Raw genomic sequence first — 15,297 nt, 5'->3', positions numbered from 1 at the left:
CAAGGGATCACTCATCTATTCGCAACAAACTGGCTCGTGCGCATGCCATGCGTGTAGTCGATCACTTGCAGACGAGAGCCGTATATCATACAGCCTATCTAAAAGATTACTTGACATACGTGTGCATTTTGACATATACTCCTAGTGTATACTACGCCGTACGAAGGTACGACGCTTTGTGGGCATGCATTACAGACTTGTACACATTTTGGCTGCAAGATAGGTCAACCACCATTCAACACAGGGAAATATAGCTAGCCCCACCGATGCCGATGCAGAGAGATAATCTTGCCGTGCGTCAGATCTACTCTACACTACGGGTAAATCATACCATCCCCAGCTCCCATAATTGCAAGTCATACACATTCGGTGCTTGATGATCGATTATTTGCTTCAATTTGGCCACGCGAAAAACGTAAGAGAAATTAAAGTCCACGGGTCTACGGTTGCATGTAGCGTGACGGGCCTATTTGCTAGCAGTGCAGTACTGGTACACGAGATGATGCACGAAACGGGTCAAGCTGCTGTCTTCTCTCTTATCTTCGCCCTAGACAGGTACGTACGTGGCGAGCCGAGCGCGCATAATCTGTCACTCACCCGGAGACAAACCCCAAACTACCCCTCATCCTGTGCACAAATGACATGAATGCCATTTCACGGTATATTCCCGGCCACCAGCAATCCTTCTGTACAGGTCCAGCAAAGGCATCTCGTAAAAAATAATGGAGAACATTTCCACTGGTAATCCCCACTCTTTCTATCTCTGGCCTTTCACTTTCTCTTTCGAGAAAATATATATTCCAATAGAGACATCTTGGTATTGGATTCAACAGAAAGGCATCGGAATCTGAATCGCCAGCCGTCCATGGCATATCCTCCACTAATCCACAATATTCTTTCTTTTTATTGTAAAGATTTTGCTGTTGGCTTTCAAAATTTGGGATGAACACAAAAGAGCAGGACAGCTGGGAGTTGTATTAAATTAATTTCTCCACTCTCCTACGCAAGTGCTAACGATTGAGATGCTACTTCATCAAATATTCGTATAGGGTATACCTAAACTTAGTTCCAATATTGAAAGTTAATACTGATTCGATAGGTTATAGTCTATGATAACATATTCTGCATTTTTACTTTAAGCTAGCAATGACACTATATAGCATGCCAGCTATCCTACGGGTCGGATGAAGCATATATGGAGGTGTTTCCTAGAAAATGATATCTTGTGGCTGGATATTCCAAAAAACCCATGCATATGCCATTGTAAAATGATGTCACTACTCTAATGAGACAAAGATGAAATGTGGCAATTCATATCTTCTCACGGATTGGATCTCTAAATTTAACTATGAAGTTGATGTTGTCCTTGAAGTTACTTTATTTCCATAGTTGTCAAGTGCTACTTTTCACATGGACATGATATGCATATATTCTACTAGGTTGTGCGGTAAATTCACTTTCTATGACCAAATACGAGGTATACATTTTTCAAAAGCATAGGTTGTGCGGTAGATACACTTTCTATAGCCAAATACAAGGTATACATTTTTTACAAGAATAGGTTGTGTGGTAGATACACGTTTTGTGGCCAAATACGAGGTACACATTTTTCACAAGAAAATACCTCATGACCATGTGTGACAACTATTTATATAAGGCATGCGGTACTTTTACTTCAGAACCGTGTGACAACCAACCAAGCATGCCTAGACTCTCACCGATGAGACTAAAATGGTGAAAGAAAATCAATGACGCGCTTTTACGAGACAATGAAAATTGTACAAAAGCTAAATTCAAAAGGTAAGACAAAACAAAATTACATTGACCAACCTCAAAAATTAAAGAAAAGGACATCAACTACGCGCTTTTGCGAGGTAATGAATACGAACTTATTATCTAACACCAGCGCCGCGAACGCATGCATATTCAGACAATCAGTATATCCAGCTAATACAAATTCAGAATATAGAACGAATATATATGCAATTAAATTTGCAATTTACGTACAAATCACCCTTGCCTATCATATCTGACCGATATACTACCTTGATAAGATACACTTGCATTTGGTGCTTACGATTAATTGATACCAAAACTCAACATCCAATTAATACTACCACATATTTTTCTTTCTCTGAGATCTATCTGTTACGATTGAGATGCTGCTTCATCAAATATTCATAGAGTATATTCTTTTACACAAGTGCTAGCGATTGAGAACGAATACGTATGCAATTAAATATATTTATTCTTTTGTGCTAACGATTGAGATGTTGCTTCATCAAATATTCATAGGGTATATTTAAATTTAGTTATAATATTAAAAATTAATAATTATTCAACTTTTAGCTTATATTAGAGTGTTTTATAGTCAGTTATAGATGATAACATATTCAGCATTTTACTTCAAGCTAGCAATGGCAATTAGTAGTGGGAATGACACCATATAGCATGCTAGCTATCCTACGGCCGGGTGATGCATATTTGGAGGTGTTTCCTAAAAAGGAATATCTCGTGGCTGGATATTTCAAAAACCCCATGCATATTCCATTGTGAAATGGTGTCACCACTCTAATGAGATAAAGATCAAAGTGGGGCGATTCATATCTTCTCACGGTTTGGGTCTCTAAATTCGACTTTGGGATTACTGTTGTGCTTGATGTTTCTTTATTACTTTCATAGTTGTCAAGTGCTAGTTTTTAGATGGACGTGATATGTGTATATTCTACTACTTGTGCGGTAGATACACTTTCTGTGTTCAAATATGAGGTATACATTTTTCACAAGAAAATACCTCATGACCATGTGTGACAACTATTTATATAAGGCATGCCATACTTTTACCTATTCTGGTTGTTGAAAACTCCAGAACAGGGTGACAACCAACCAAACATGCCTAGACTCTCATCAGTGAGACTAAAATGGCGAAAGAAAATCGCCGCGCTTTTACGAGAGAATGAAAATTCTACAAAAGCTAAATTCAAAAGATAAAACAAAAGAAAATTATATTGACCAACCGCAAAAATTAAAGAAAAGAAAATTAATGACGCACTTTTACGAGATAATGAATATGAACTTATCATGTAACCTCAGTGCCACGTACACATGCATATCCAGACAAATCAATATATCCAGCTAATACAAATCCAAAATATTGAATGAATACGTATGCAATTAAATTTGTAATTTATGTACATAGTACCCTTGTGTATTGTATCTGGCCGATATACTACCTTGATAAGATACACTCGTATTTGGCGCTTACGATTAATTGATACCAAAACTCAACATATCCAATTAATACCATCGCATAACTTTCTTTCTTCTTAGAGGTCTATCTGTCACAATTGAAATGCCCCTTCATCAAATATCCATAGGGTATATTCTTGTATTCAAGTGCTAGCGTTTGAGAACGAATATGTGTGCAACTAAATATGTATATTATTTTACGCAAGTGCTAACGATTTATGCTGCTTCATCAAATATTCATAGGGTATACCCAAACTTATTTCAAATATTAAAAGTTAATACTGATTCAACTTTCAGTTTATTTTAGAGTGTCCTATAGTCCGTTGTAGATGATAACATATTCTGCATTTTAGTTTATGCTAGCAATGGCTAAAATTATTAATGGGAATGACACCATATATCATGCTAACTATCCTACAGGTCGGGTGATGCATATCTGGAGGTGTTTCCTAGAAAAGGATATCTCATGGCTGGATATTTCAAAAACCCCATGCATATGCCATTGTGAAATGATGTCACCACTCTAATGAGACACAGATCAAAGGGGGGCAATTCATATCTTCTCACAAATTGTGTCTCTAAATTCGACTTTGGGATTACTGTTGTGTTTGATGTTTCTTTATTACTTTCATAGTTGTCAAGTACTACTTTTTATATGGACGTGATATGCGTATATTCTACTAGGTTGTGCGGCAGAATACACTTTCTATGGCCAAATACGAGGCATACATTTTTCACAAGAAAATACCTCATGACCATATGTGACAACTATTTATATAAAGCATGCCATACTTTTACCTATTCTTGTTGTTGAAAACTTCACAACCGGGTGGCCACCAACCAAACATGATCACCAAGTTAGACATGTATAGAAAATTGAAATGAAGACGGTTTAGAGAGCAGTTTATGTCATATTTTTGCACGATAAGTCAATGTTGGTTAGAGTGTTACAAGTTGCAAAACTAATATAACAACAAATAACGAACTTGACCCATGAGCGCAACACACTATGTTCCGAAGAAGCATAAAATTGTATAAAAACTAAATTCTAAAGATAAAACGAACGAAAATTATAATGACCAACCGCAAAAATTAAAGAAAAGGAAACCAACCACGCGCTTTTACGAGACAATCAATACGAACCTATTATGTAACCTCAGCGCCGCGTATGCATGCATATCTAGACAAATCAATATATCCAGCTAATACAAATCCAGAATATAGAACGAATACACATACAATTAAATTCGTAATTTGTGTGCACATCCCCGCTGTCTATCGTACCTGACCGATATACTACCTTGATAAGATAAACACATATTTGACGCCAACGATTAATTGCTTCCAAAACTAAACATTTCCAGTTAATACGACCGCATATTTTATTTCTTTTAACACCCTGAAGAAAAAGGCGTTTTGCATCTTCCCTCTGACTCCAATCATACAAACTTAATCTGGTTGAAAGTGTGTACAACACGCACACACACAAAAAAGTGTGTGCAAGTAGTCCTAGCCATGGGAAGCCCGACCCGTCCCGGCCCGACGCAGGTCCCAGGCCGGGCTCGGGCCTAGATTTTGAGCCCAATGGCCGGGCCGGGCCCGTCGTTTATGCGCTTTTCTGAAGAGGCCCGATCCGAGGCCTGACGAGCTTTTACGCATTCGGGCCGGGCTTGGGCCAAAAACCAGGCCTGATGGCCGGTCCATGCCGGGCCTGGGCCTAGGTTTTTTGCCTCGGGCTTGGCTAGGCCCGGCCCGAAGCCCGGCCCGGCCCGAGGTTTGGAGAGGTATATGTGCAAGACACATTTTCAATTTGTTGGCATGCATAGGAAAGCGGGCTAAAGCTTAAAAGCCGTAAAACCCAAGGGCCTTGGCGGAAACTAACGTCCATTGTAGCTATCTGTAGGTGACGTGAAAAATCGCCCTCGTCTCATCCTCGCACACTCTCGAGATTCTCCTCCCTCCCGAATGCTTCTCCTCCTCTATATAAACGTCCCCATTCACCCACCTCCTCCCTCCAGTTCACATCCACCTCATACTTTCTCTTGCAACAAGTCAGTAAAGATTCCGTTTGGAGAGCGAGAGCGAGAGCTCCGGTGTAAAATCGATGGGTCTGGACGTAGGAGAGATCGGCATGGGCGCAGATTTGAGCCTGGATTTGAAGATGTTCGCGGCCAAGAGCCTGGGGCGGGTCAGGGAAGCGCCGGCGGCCGCCATGGACGACTGTATCCGGAGGCTGGAGGAGGAGAAGAGCAAGATCGAGGTGTTCCGGCGCGAGCTCCCCCTCTGCGCGCGCCTCCTCGCCGACGGTGAGAGAGAAACCTCTTGCTAGCTTGCTTTCGCTAGTACTCCGTAGTAGCTACTAGTATTATCCCTTTGTTGTTTTCTTCTTTTTGGGGAGTCTTTCTTGACGTGGTTTGGTTGCTTGCGCAGTGATTGATGTGATGAAGAAGGAGGTGGAGGAGAAGAAGAGAGGCGGCGATCGAGGAGAGGACAGGGAGGACGCCGGCGCAGGCGACAAGAGCAACTGGATGAGCACCGCGCAGCTCTGGACCGGCGATTCCGTCCGGGGGGACGATGCTTCCGAGGTAGGATCCGGCGATTCAGTTGGTTGCCCGCGTGCTTGCTTGTTGTCGTGAAGCATTGATCATTAAATCGTGTGGTTTTATTGTGTTTTGGGTTCTGAAAGTTTGCGCCTTTTTACGATTGCAGAAGCAGGATGAGAGGAGGAGGTCGTCGGAGCCGGAATCTCGCGACGGCGCTGGCTTGCCGTCCAAGGCCGTGGGCTCCGGCGCGCCGGCGTTCGCGCCGCCGAGTTTGAGGAAGGATGACAAGGCTGTGCGGATGCCGGATCTGCCGTTTCTGTCGCCGGCACCGATCAAGACCTCTCCGGCTGCTGCTACCGGCGGCGCTGAAGAAAGCCGCCGCCAGCTTGTTGGATTCGCGCAAGAAGCGGCGAGGGCTGCAGCCGCCCTGGCACCGGCTGCCCCTTCCCTAAGCCTCCAGGCGCAGTCGCAGCAGACAGCACAGCAGCAGCAGCAGCAAGCGAGGAAGGCGCGGCGGTGCTGGTCGCCGGAGCTGCACCGCCAGTTCGTCACTGCCCTGCACCAACTCGGTGGTCCCCAAGGTGAGAGCTTCACAAATAAACCACAGAAATTTCCTGCCATTTCTAGATATAATATCCCGTACACCCACTACATATAATAGCAATTATAACTAATTTCATCGAGGCATAAGCATCAAATTATTGAGTGCTTACATGGTTGTTATCCTTGGCATGATTGCAGTTGCTACTCCAAAGCAAATCAGGGAGCTGATGAAGGTGGATGGCCTGACCAATGATGAAGTGAAGAGCCATCTCCAGGTGAGCAATTCACCACTATCTTTCACAAACTTCTGTCCATGTACTAATGATGGAATTTATTACTGGCTTTTAGTACGTAATTTGCATTGACACTAATGTGAATCCTGTACGTATTGTTTTTCTTATTGTTCAGAAATACCGTCTGCACAACCGAAGGGCGCCAGGATCTCCGGCAGCCAACCGGCCGATCGTGCTCATGGGAGGGCTCTGGATAACTCAGGAGCAGAGCAGCTCCCAGTCAGGGGGATCACCTCCGGGGCCCCTAAACTTCTCAAGCTCAGGCGTAGCTGCCTCATCGGTGACGGTCAGCGGCGAGGAGGAAGATGGCAGATCCGAGAGCTATGGCTGGAAATGATCAACAAGTTATATTAGTGTTTGTTCAGAGATTTCCATGGCGCGCGATGACAGTGGTATCTTGAGAGATTCCTGAGACAGGATTATAGTGTAGTCTTTTTTGTTGTATGCAGGGTGATCAAGCCTTGAGTGCTTTGAGATGAAACTCTTGCTGTTATTATGTAAGTACATCGGGAAGAGGTTATACCAGTTACAATTTTGCGGATATGTTAATCTAAAAAGGTTGGGGCAGAGCTACAATTTTCGCCCAGAGAATTTACCAATGTTCAGTGTCAGACTTTCTCTTGATAAGCAAATTTCCGTTTCGATTAAGTAGTACAGTATACAGCTTTTCATAAAGCTTGCTGCTGTCGTTTGTTGATTCAACTGGAAGTCAGTTGCAGGTAGATTCTGAACTTGTGATTGTGCCCGTGTTTTGCTTCTCTCCAGCAAATTAAGGTGCATTTTTCTGCTTCTTGATGGCCATGAGCATCACAGCGAGAGCATCAAGACCCAATTCAAAGACTGAATGGAGAAAACATCAAGATGTCTGCTCTGGATTCCACAACAGAAGAAAAATGCTTTGGACCCCTCATCCTTTCCCTTGGAACTTGAGGTGGTCCTGAATCCGGATAATACATAACTAGAGCAGTACTGCTCGCCATCCTGTCAATAACCTATCAGAAACTTGAAATGATCCTACCTCTACCTATTATCAAGCAAAGCATCATGTGTTTCACCTGACCTGACCAAATATCTGCTCTGGGATGTTGGGACACCAAGAATCTGATCATGATCTGTCGCCTGAAAACCAGGATGGCAGGAGTGCACACCAAGAATCTTCCTCGGCTCCGCTCATTTCTCACCTGCTGCTGCTGCTGCAGAACCTAACTAACCGTGCATTCTTGGCATGAAAGTCTAGGTTTCCAGGTCGCCCGCACACCCTTGATTTCTTGCGAGTTTGTTGCTGTGTGAGGCTCACAGTCACAGGACCAGAAGTCAGCATCACATTCTTCGTCCTTCATGATAACTCTTTTTGTTTTTGCTGATAATGTTCAGTTTTGTCATGCTTATCGTCGCTGCGAGTCAAACAAGTGTTATATGATTGATTACTGGGTTCTTCTGCCTATGCTTATCCGGGAGATTAGTATATATATATTGTGAGGCGTTGCTAGCATGCTTGTTTGAACATGTCCCGACCTTGACTCTGCATTCTTGCGCTGATCTTGCGGTGTTATCCAGATTTTGGTCCACACTACGTACTCTTGCAGAGTTCTGGTCGCGCTATCCTGTATGGCTGTAGTTGGGCGAAACCGGAAAAAACTCGACGCCGATCGTATCGCCTGAACAAGGAGCTGAGGTTGCACACTCAGTTTCAGGTAGTAGATATGGTTTGCTCCAGTTTCAGTTAAGGCCCCGGTAGGAACACTGCATTTTCCGATTGTGTGTGAACTTCATTTCATTAGGACAGAAGCGAAGAGGCTGCTGGAATTGGCCATCAGTACGTGATCGAACGGTTGGTCACTGGACGCGGAATCGTTCTAGGATCATACGACGAGCTTAGGATCCTGTGATGGATGTGCGGATGAATATTCCTCGAGCTTTCCCTTGTCTGTCGTCACCGCCAAATGTTGAACGATCAGACGCAGGCTTGGAGTATATGCTTGTTGGTCCTGACTCGTGAACTGCCCGCTTCCTCTTCTTCTGCATTGCAACGATCAGTTCCTTTAAAAACACTTCTCATTTTCTTGGCATGCGACTTGCGTGTTTTCTTTCATCCGGACCGCCTGCATGTGCTGCTGAATTTTCTTGGTCTCAACGATGTCATGGTTTAGCTGTAGCAGATGATGAATATGAGTATGGTATAGTAGTTTCATTCATTATAACACGCGAATATTAGTGTCTGGACTTGCAGTTTCCGCTGCTGTTTTCCCTTGCTCTTGGACGAATATTCATTTATACTTTAGCTCATATTGAATATTCCGATGATGAATATTCTGGTTGCATATATTGCACCGACAGGAAAGGGAAACTGTTTATCACTTCGCAATGGAGGAGTGCTGCGGAAGTACAAAGAATCAAAGATTACCTCGGCAGAACCATGGAACCCTAGCGCACGACCAACACCAATCGTGTCGACCACGACAGAGGGTCTGCCTCCGAGATGGGCATCGCCTATAGTACGCCGGCTCCGGCTCGCCGACGCCGCCACCGTGATCCTCCGTCCTAACCGTACATGCGCCAGATACGAGCGACGCGTTGGGTTATGGTTTTCGCGCGCTAATGGACGGGCAGTGATCTGATACAATGCGACGTACTTAGGCCCATTTAGGCCTAACTAGTAAGTGTGCACGTGCAACGCACGTCTGAACAAACATGAAATTCAAGTAAATCTCAAAACATTGTATAGTGAAAATGTAATCCAACGTCTGATAAAGATTTCAGAATGTTTAATTTTCTTGGGTGAATTTTGGAAGGAACATATAAATACTGTACAAGACTCCAAGTGAACATGGTGGAGATGCAAACTTGGAGCAAAGATAAAAAATCAAATTAGTCTTGGAAATCTTGGATTCAGGCTGCTCGTCATCTTCATAAGTTGAAGGCCTGATGAAGGCCCCCACTCACTTTCTTCCGACTTCTCCTAAAGTGGAACTACGGTTGAGAGAGATGCCTGTTAGATATATAGTTGTAGAACATTTAGAAGCCAAAAACAAATTGATAAAGTATTAGATTAATAATCAGAAAATGCAGAATGAATTTAACATTTTATGTATGGCATGGATGACATGCACGCCAAACTTTTTATAAAGCAACTTAGTTCTAGCAAGATTAAACATGAGCTAAAGATGTCACCGTGCTATCAAAATCTTAACAGTGGATAAAGTCTACTCTAGAATGGGAAACTGTACAATAAGGAATTGGACCTGAGCAGATCAGTGGCTATAATAGTTATTGTTTCGCAAAGCTAACCAGCAAGTAGAAAAAGTATCCATTTAGAACAGCATGCCATATTGAAATAAACACTTCCACAGTACGCAAACAATTTAAAAATTGTAGGAAGATAATCTACATTATATAAATATAACTCTTTGATGACAGACAACGAAAACAAAAAAACATAACAACTGAATAGTAGTTTCTTTTTTTAGAAAAGGAGGATGACCCCCGGCCTCTGCATCTGGGCGATGCATACGGCCACTTTATTAATTATTCTCACAAGACCTTACAAAGTCATACAATAGTAAGACTAAAGCCGCCGTCTAAGCAACAAACTGTCGCTACACCTATCCAGTTGATGAAGGGGCGCAGATAGCCTGGGCCTAATACCAAACAGACATCGCAGCCAAGCCTAACATCTAAGACCCGAGACCCCAACATAGCCACTTGTCGGGTCTGGGACACACACTGGTCCGGCGTGCTCTCAGAGGCCGCCGCCGCCAACTGCCACCGCTCCATCTTCAGAACTGTACTGATGCATCAACCTTGCTCGGTCCAGCTATCGTCGACGCCACCACGGCGCCCAACGGCACCTCCTCCCTGCGCGCAAACAGCTGAACACGTCGCGGTTGCCACTGATACACCTCAGCGCCATGCTGCCAAGTACCACCAGCCGACACAGCTTGAAGTCCTTGGAGGATCTGTCGTGCGTAGCACCTGCCGACCAGGCATGACCAAGCGTAGCACCTGTCGATCAGGCATGACTTGACATCTCCACCAAAGCTCCGTGCAAGACGAAGCCGCTCCACGTCCTGCCTCTGACTTCCAGCACTGCTCCACAAACGATGCTCCCAAGAGAGAAACGACACCGCAGTGCCGCCATCATCCGGTCTGGAACACCAGATCCTAGGGTTTCCCCCGGAGCAGTACGAGTGGGTCGATGGTAGTCACATGACGATGCCTTCATCAAGGTAACGACATGGAACGCCGCCATCGCCCGCCGTCGGCTCGGTTTTCACCGGAAACTACGTCTCCCCGACTCGCAGCTGGTGCTAGATGACGGATCCCAAGATCCGAACACCCAGCCTCAGGTCGACCACCTCTGACGGAAGAGATGACCACCACCGCCGGCTGCACCGGTCAGAACAGATCTGAACGAAGGTGCCGCCGACGAGACCACCAGGCCCTCCACGCCGCCATCGCCGATCTGAAGGCAGCACGCACGCCACCGCAGCCAAGCCGGCCGCCGCCGACCGCAGCTGCCGCCGCCGCCCGAAGGGCCATCCGCAGCGCCCGCAGCCCTGGCCGCCGCCCGCGACTGGGCCGCCCGCCGCCAGGACGGGCCGGCCTCCCGCCGCCTGCTACAGCCATCCGCCGCGCCGCAGATCCCAGATCGGTCGCGCCACCACATGCCTTGGGGTCCGCCCCACCCCGGAGACGCGCGCGAGAGGAGATCCCCCGCCACCGCCGTCGGCCCCCGGGCTTAGCCCGGCGGCGTCCTCCGGCGGCGGCGGAGGGAGAGGAGGAGGGAGTTTGCGGCGGCGGCGGCTAGGTTTCTGGCTCTGCCCGAGTCGCCCTAGGGGGAGGACGACGCGGGGGCTAGGGTGAGAATAACAAGATGTCAGGACGTGGAGGGCGTAGAGTTGGCTGTCCAGCGGGAGGAGTATTGTTGCCTCTAACACTCTTTCGGGACAAGGATGCTTGACTTAGTATATTAAATAAACACCTACGTCATGAAAGTACAATCTACCCATGGAAGTATGTGAAAGCCTCTACACATGAACCACACTCTAGTGCTTCAGACATGATCTGATGAAAAGAAGCAAAGATTTAAAGTTGTCAGTTCATAGCAAATCCTATAAAATGGAAATTATTTGAGAGAAACTATTCAACAATGAGCATGATGCTGCTTATTACAGGTAAAGTAACTAAATCGAATCCATGTAAATTCAAGAAGATAGATGCTGCGAAGCTCTATAGAAGGCGCTTGGAAAGGAATCAATTGCAGTAGCAGTTGCATAAGGAATGTTGCACTGACATCTCTCGAAGGTTTCCTGCTGATTCAGTATTCACACTGACAAAATTCAAATAAACACCATCAAAAACAATTCTAACAGTCTCCTCTGTTGTAGAGGATTTTCCATATGTAATACTTTCCTGAATGTTGAATCTCAGCGATATTGGTTCCTCGTTTAGTAGGCCAGCTGTCTAATTAATTACTCCCTCCGTCCCAAAATAGATGACTCAACTTTGTACTAACTTTAGTAGAGTCATCTATTTTGGGACGGAGGGAGTACGTGTTTGTCAAGTCTCGATCCAAGAAACTTGCAAACCTATGGTTCAGCGATGGCTGTAATTTACTTTTTACTAAAAGATTTGTTATCTGGTGATCTCTCTCTACCTTGTGGCTGAGATGAACATATTGTGGAAAGCAAAATCAACTCAATTTTTTTAGTCTGCATTGGACACCACCAACCAATTTCGAGCAAGGATAGTTAGAATTGTTTTTCATATCCACTAATATAGAACGATGACTCTGAACTGAGGAGGCAGAGGGGGATTTGCATTACCAGATTTTACCAATGAAATTGAGATCTACCTTTTCTTTCGCGATCATTACAAAGAATATCCTGTATGAATGATGCAACACAATATAAATACTACAGCGGATGAAAATAATGAAACCAAGAACAGAACATGAATACCTGACACCTATCACGGTATTCCTTTGGAAGCTCTTCAGAAGCCAAGAATGCATCAAGCATGCCAAAGAACACCTGTACATACATAATACAGAAATGGAGAAATAAATATTATAGTAGTTCAATAAGAATCATGTACGTGCTTACAAAATCTAGACAATCAGCTCACAAGTAAAAATCCTTATATTGTGGATATTGTAAGCTACGCCAATAGTTTTGTTACCTCTACAGCATGTAGCCCACACTTCAAGGAACAACTAACCACAGAAGAACATCAGGATGTCCATACTATTCTGAGACTACCATGGTAACATTAAAGTATTGGACAAAATAGTTTCACAGGAGCAAACTGATCGGAAGCTAGATCTCAAACAAGTCAAAATGAAACTGGCAACTCTCGATTGGCATCTCATATAATAACAACGATTTACAATGCTTCCTCTTCTTTTTTCAGATACCAATACCTCTGAAGTTCGTCTATTACACTCAGTCAATCAACATGACTCGAGCCAAATATCCGACTGTGTACTCCCCAAATACTAAAGCAGTCTTCACTTTGCATCTTAGGAGAGTTTAAATAACAAGACCACAAGTAAAGTCACCCTCGAATGTCAGGAATCAGAGCTGTATTGTCCGTGGAGAATAATCATACAATACAACTGCACAGATAAATTATTTGTTTTTGAGTACTCTCGAATTGAGGTATAGGCTTTCAGTATCAAAGTAATGAAAATGTGTCTGCTTCATGCTTTATGAAAAATCACTTATGAGCTAGTGGAATGCCCTGTAGATGAAGAGCAAAACAGAATGAATAATAGTTCTCACTATGATATGAAAACAAATCATGGGACTCAAGATGGAGATAGGACAAGTGTAGTGACTACAAGTGTATGCCTGGGGTTGACAATTGTTAGAACCTCTTTGACAGCCAGTAGCCACTTCACCATTTTGACACCCTAACCGTAAGCAAGAACGGTTACCTCTATATCATCTTGGTATCGTGATATCCCATCATTGTACATTCTTGCCATTACATTGTTAACCCCTTAGCCCATTTTGCGTCACTTGCCTTTCGTGACTAGCCATTTGAGTATTGCCGGCAAAGTTACTTGTGCACATTAGTGATCCGTACCTTCCATTGCATACATACCAAATCATATTGGTATCATCATATCATCCCTTGTGTCACAAGATTGTTCCCGCATATACACAATTGCTATCTTGGTTTGTGCATTTCGCATAAGTGGCCATACAAAAAAAAGAGAGAATAAGCTTTTAAGCAAAAAGAGAGCAAAGAAGCTTGTAAGCAAGAGCCATAGCATCGCCACATTGCATACCATACTACCATATTGATCATCTTGGATCATCGTATGCGAAACACCGGAACATCATACATATATAGCATACTTGGGATAGAAAGTTGCTACATTTGGCATCTCATAGGTTGTGCACAAGTGTCGTATCCGCCTATAGAGCAATCGTGCTAGCGTCTGTCTAAAGTTGTGCAACACGACCGTTTTTCATGGATTCCACATTTTGTGCTCATTCTTTGGTTGCACGACCCCATTTATCTATCCGTGTGTGTGTTTCCGTGTGCCACCCATTGCTATTGGTCTACTTGTTTCACTTGCGAATTTGTGAATCTTTTCCAACATTATTGACTCTTGCTAACATTTTGCATCAAACTTTTGTGCCACTATCCTCACCGAGCTCCACCATAAGCCTTACTTGTGTAGGTGTGAGAATTGACAAGATCCGGTACCAATTGTGCTATTTCCATGTTTACATTATTGAGTGATCATTGATCCATCTTCAACATTGGATAAGTTACATTGGTCTAGTTCTTCCTTTCTTCCACTCACATTTGCTCGAGTCTTGTGATGGATAGGCACGGCATTTCATCTCCGCTCTTCGACAACAACGACGGCGTATCACCAAATCGTCAATCTTTGACCTACAACGACAAATGCAAGGCGCACAATCACGATTGCGAGAGTGCATCGACAACCTCGCCATCGACATACGACACTCCGAACTACGTACAAGAGACTACTTCGACAACAAGCTTTCCGCACAAAAGGAGGAGAATGATGCAAGGATGGAGGAGATTCGGGCCTTGGTCAAGTCTACTTCCCCTTCGTCATCTTCAAGGCGGCGGTGAGCAAGTCGATCATCTTCGGAGCGCCCACACGATGCAATCGCAATTCGTCCACGTCCACATCTCCATGGCGACCACCATCACATTCGCGATGAAGGGCAAGTCACCTCCAAGCAACATGTGCATGACGACGACGAACGACATCTACTACGAGCTCAAGTGTGACAACGTCTCCATCAACATGAAGATGCTCGACACGCGCAAACCTACAAGTCCGAACAAGCTCTACTTCACACCAAGGATAAGCTTCATGAGCAAAAGAGAAGACCGTGAGACAAGCACCACCAAGAGGAAGCTCCGGCTACCACAACTACTTCGGCATCTTCGCCAAGTGTTATCAAGGCATCTTCGCCTTTGGACGTATGATACGTCCATTTTGCATCATGCTTTTATATCGATATTTATTGCATTATGGGCTGTTATTACACGTTATGTCGCAATACTTATGCCTTTTCTCTCTTATTTTACAAGGTTTACATGAAGAGGGAGAATGCCGACAGCTGGAATTCTGGGCTGGAAAAGGAACAAATATTAGAGACCTATTCTGCACAACT

General features: G+C 44.3%; 1 protein-coding gene across 1 annotated transcript; it reads left to right on the top strand.

The window, feature by feature from the left end:
* Positions 1–5,220: 5,220 nt before the first annotated feature.
* LOC109759302 (myb family transcription factor EFM) lies at positions 5,221–7,270 on the top strand. The gene is made up of 5 exons (XM_020318124.4): positions 5,221–5,555; positions 5,680–5,834; positions 5,959–6,373; positions 6,534–6,610; positions 6,744–7,270. The coding sequence occupies exons 1-5, from the start codon at positions 5,354–5,356 to the stop codon at positions 6,963–6,965; spliced, it is 1,071 nt and encodes a 356-aa protein (XP_020173713.1). The 5' UTR covers positions 5,221–5,353; the 3' UTR covers positions 6,966–7,270.
* The last annotated feature ends 8,027 nt before the right edge of the window (positions 7,271–15,297 follow it).

This window comes from Aegilops tauschii, chromosome 2 (assembly GCF_002575655.3).
Source record: "Aegilops tauschii subsp. strangulata cultivar AL8/78 chromosome 2, Aet v6.0, whole genome shotgun sequence".
In the NCBI taxonomy this organism is placed as follows: Eukaryota; Viridiplantae; Streptophyta; class Magnoliopsida; order Poales; family Poaceae; genus Aegilops; species Aegilops tauschii.
This window is presented reverse-complemented; position numbering and strand designations above follow the sequence as displayed.

Bases quoted from the DNA above. Each gene is read 5' to 3' on its own strand.
- LOC109759302 (XM_020318124.4), top strand. From the start codon at position 5,354: ATGGGTCTGGACGTAGGAGAGATCGGCATGGGCGCAGATTTGAGCCTG. The intron at 5,835-5,958 runs GTAGGATCCGGC...TTACGATTGCAG, and splicing joins GGGGGGACGATGCTTCCGAG to AAGCAGGATGAGAGGAGGAG. The intron at 6,374-6,533 runs GTGAGAGCTTCA...GCATGATTGCAG, and splicing joins CCAACTCGGTGGTCCCCAAG to TTGCTACTCCAAAGCAAATC.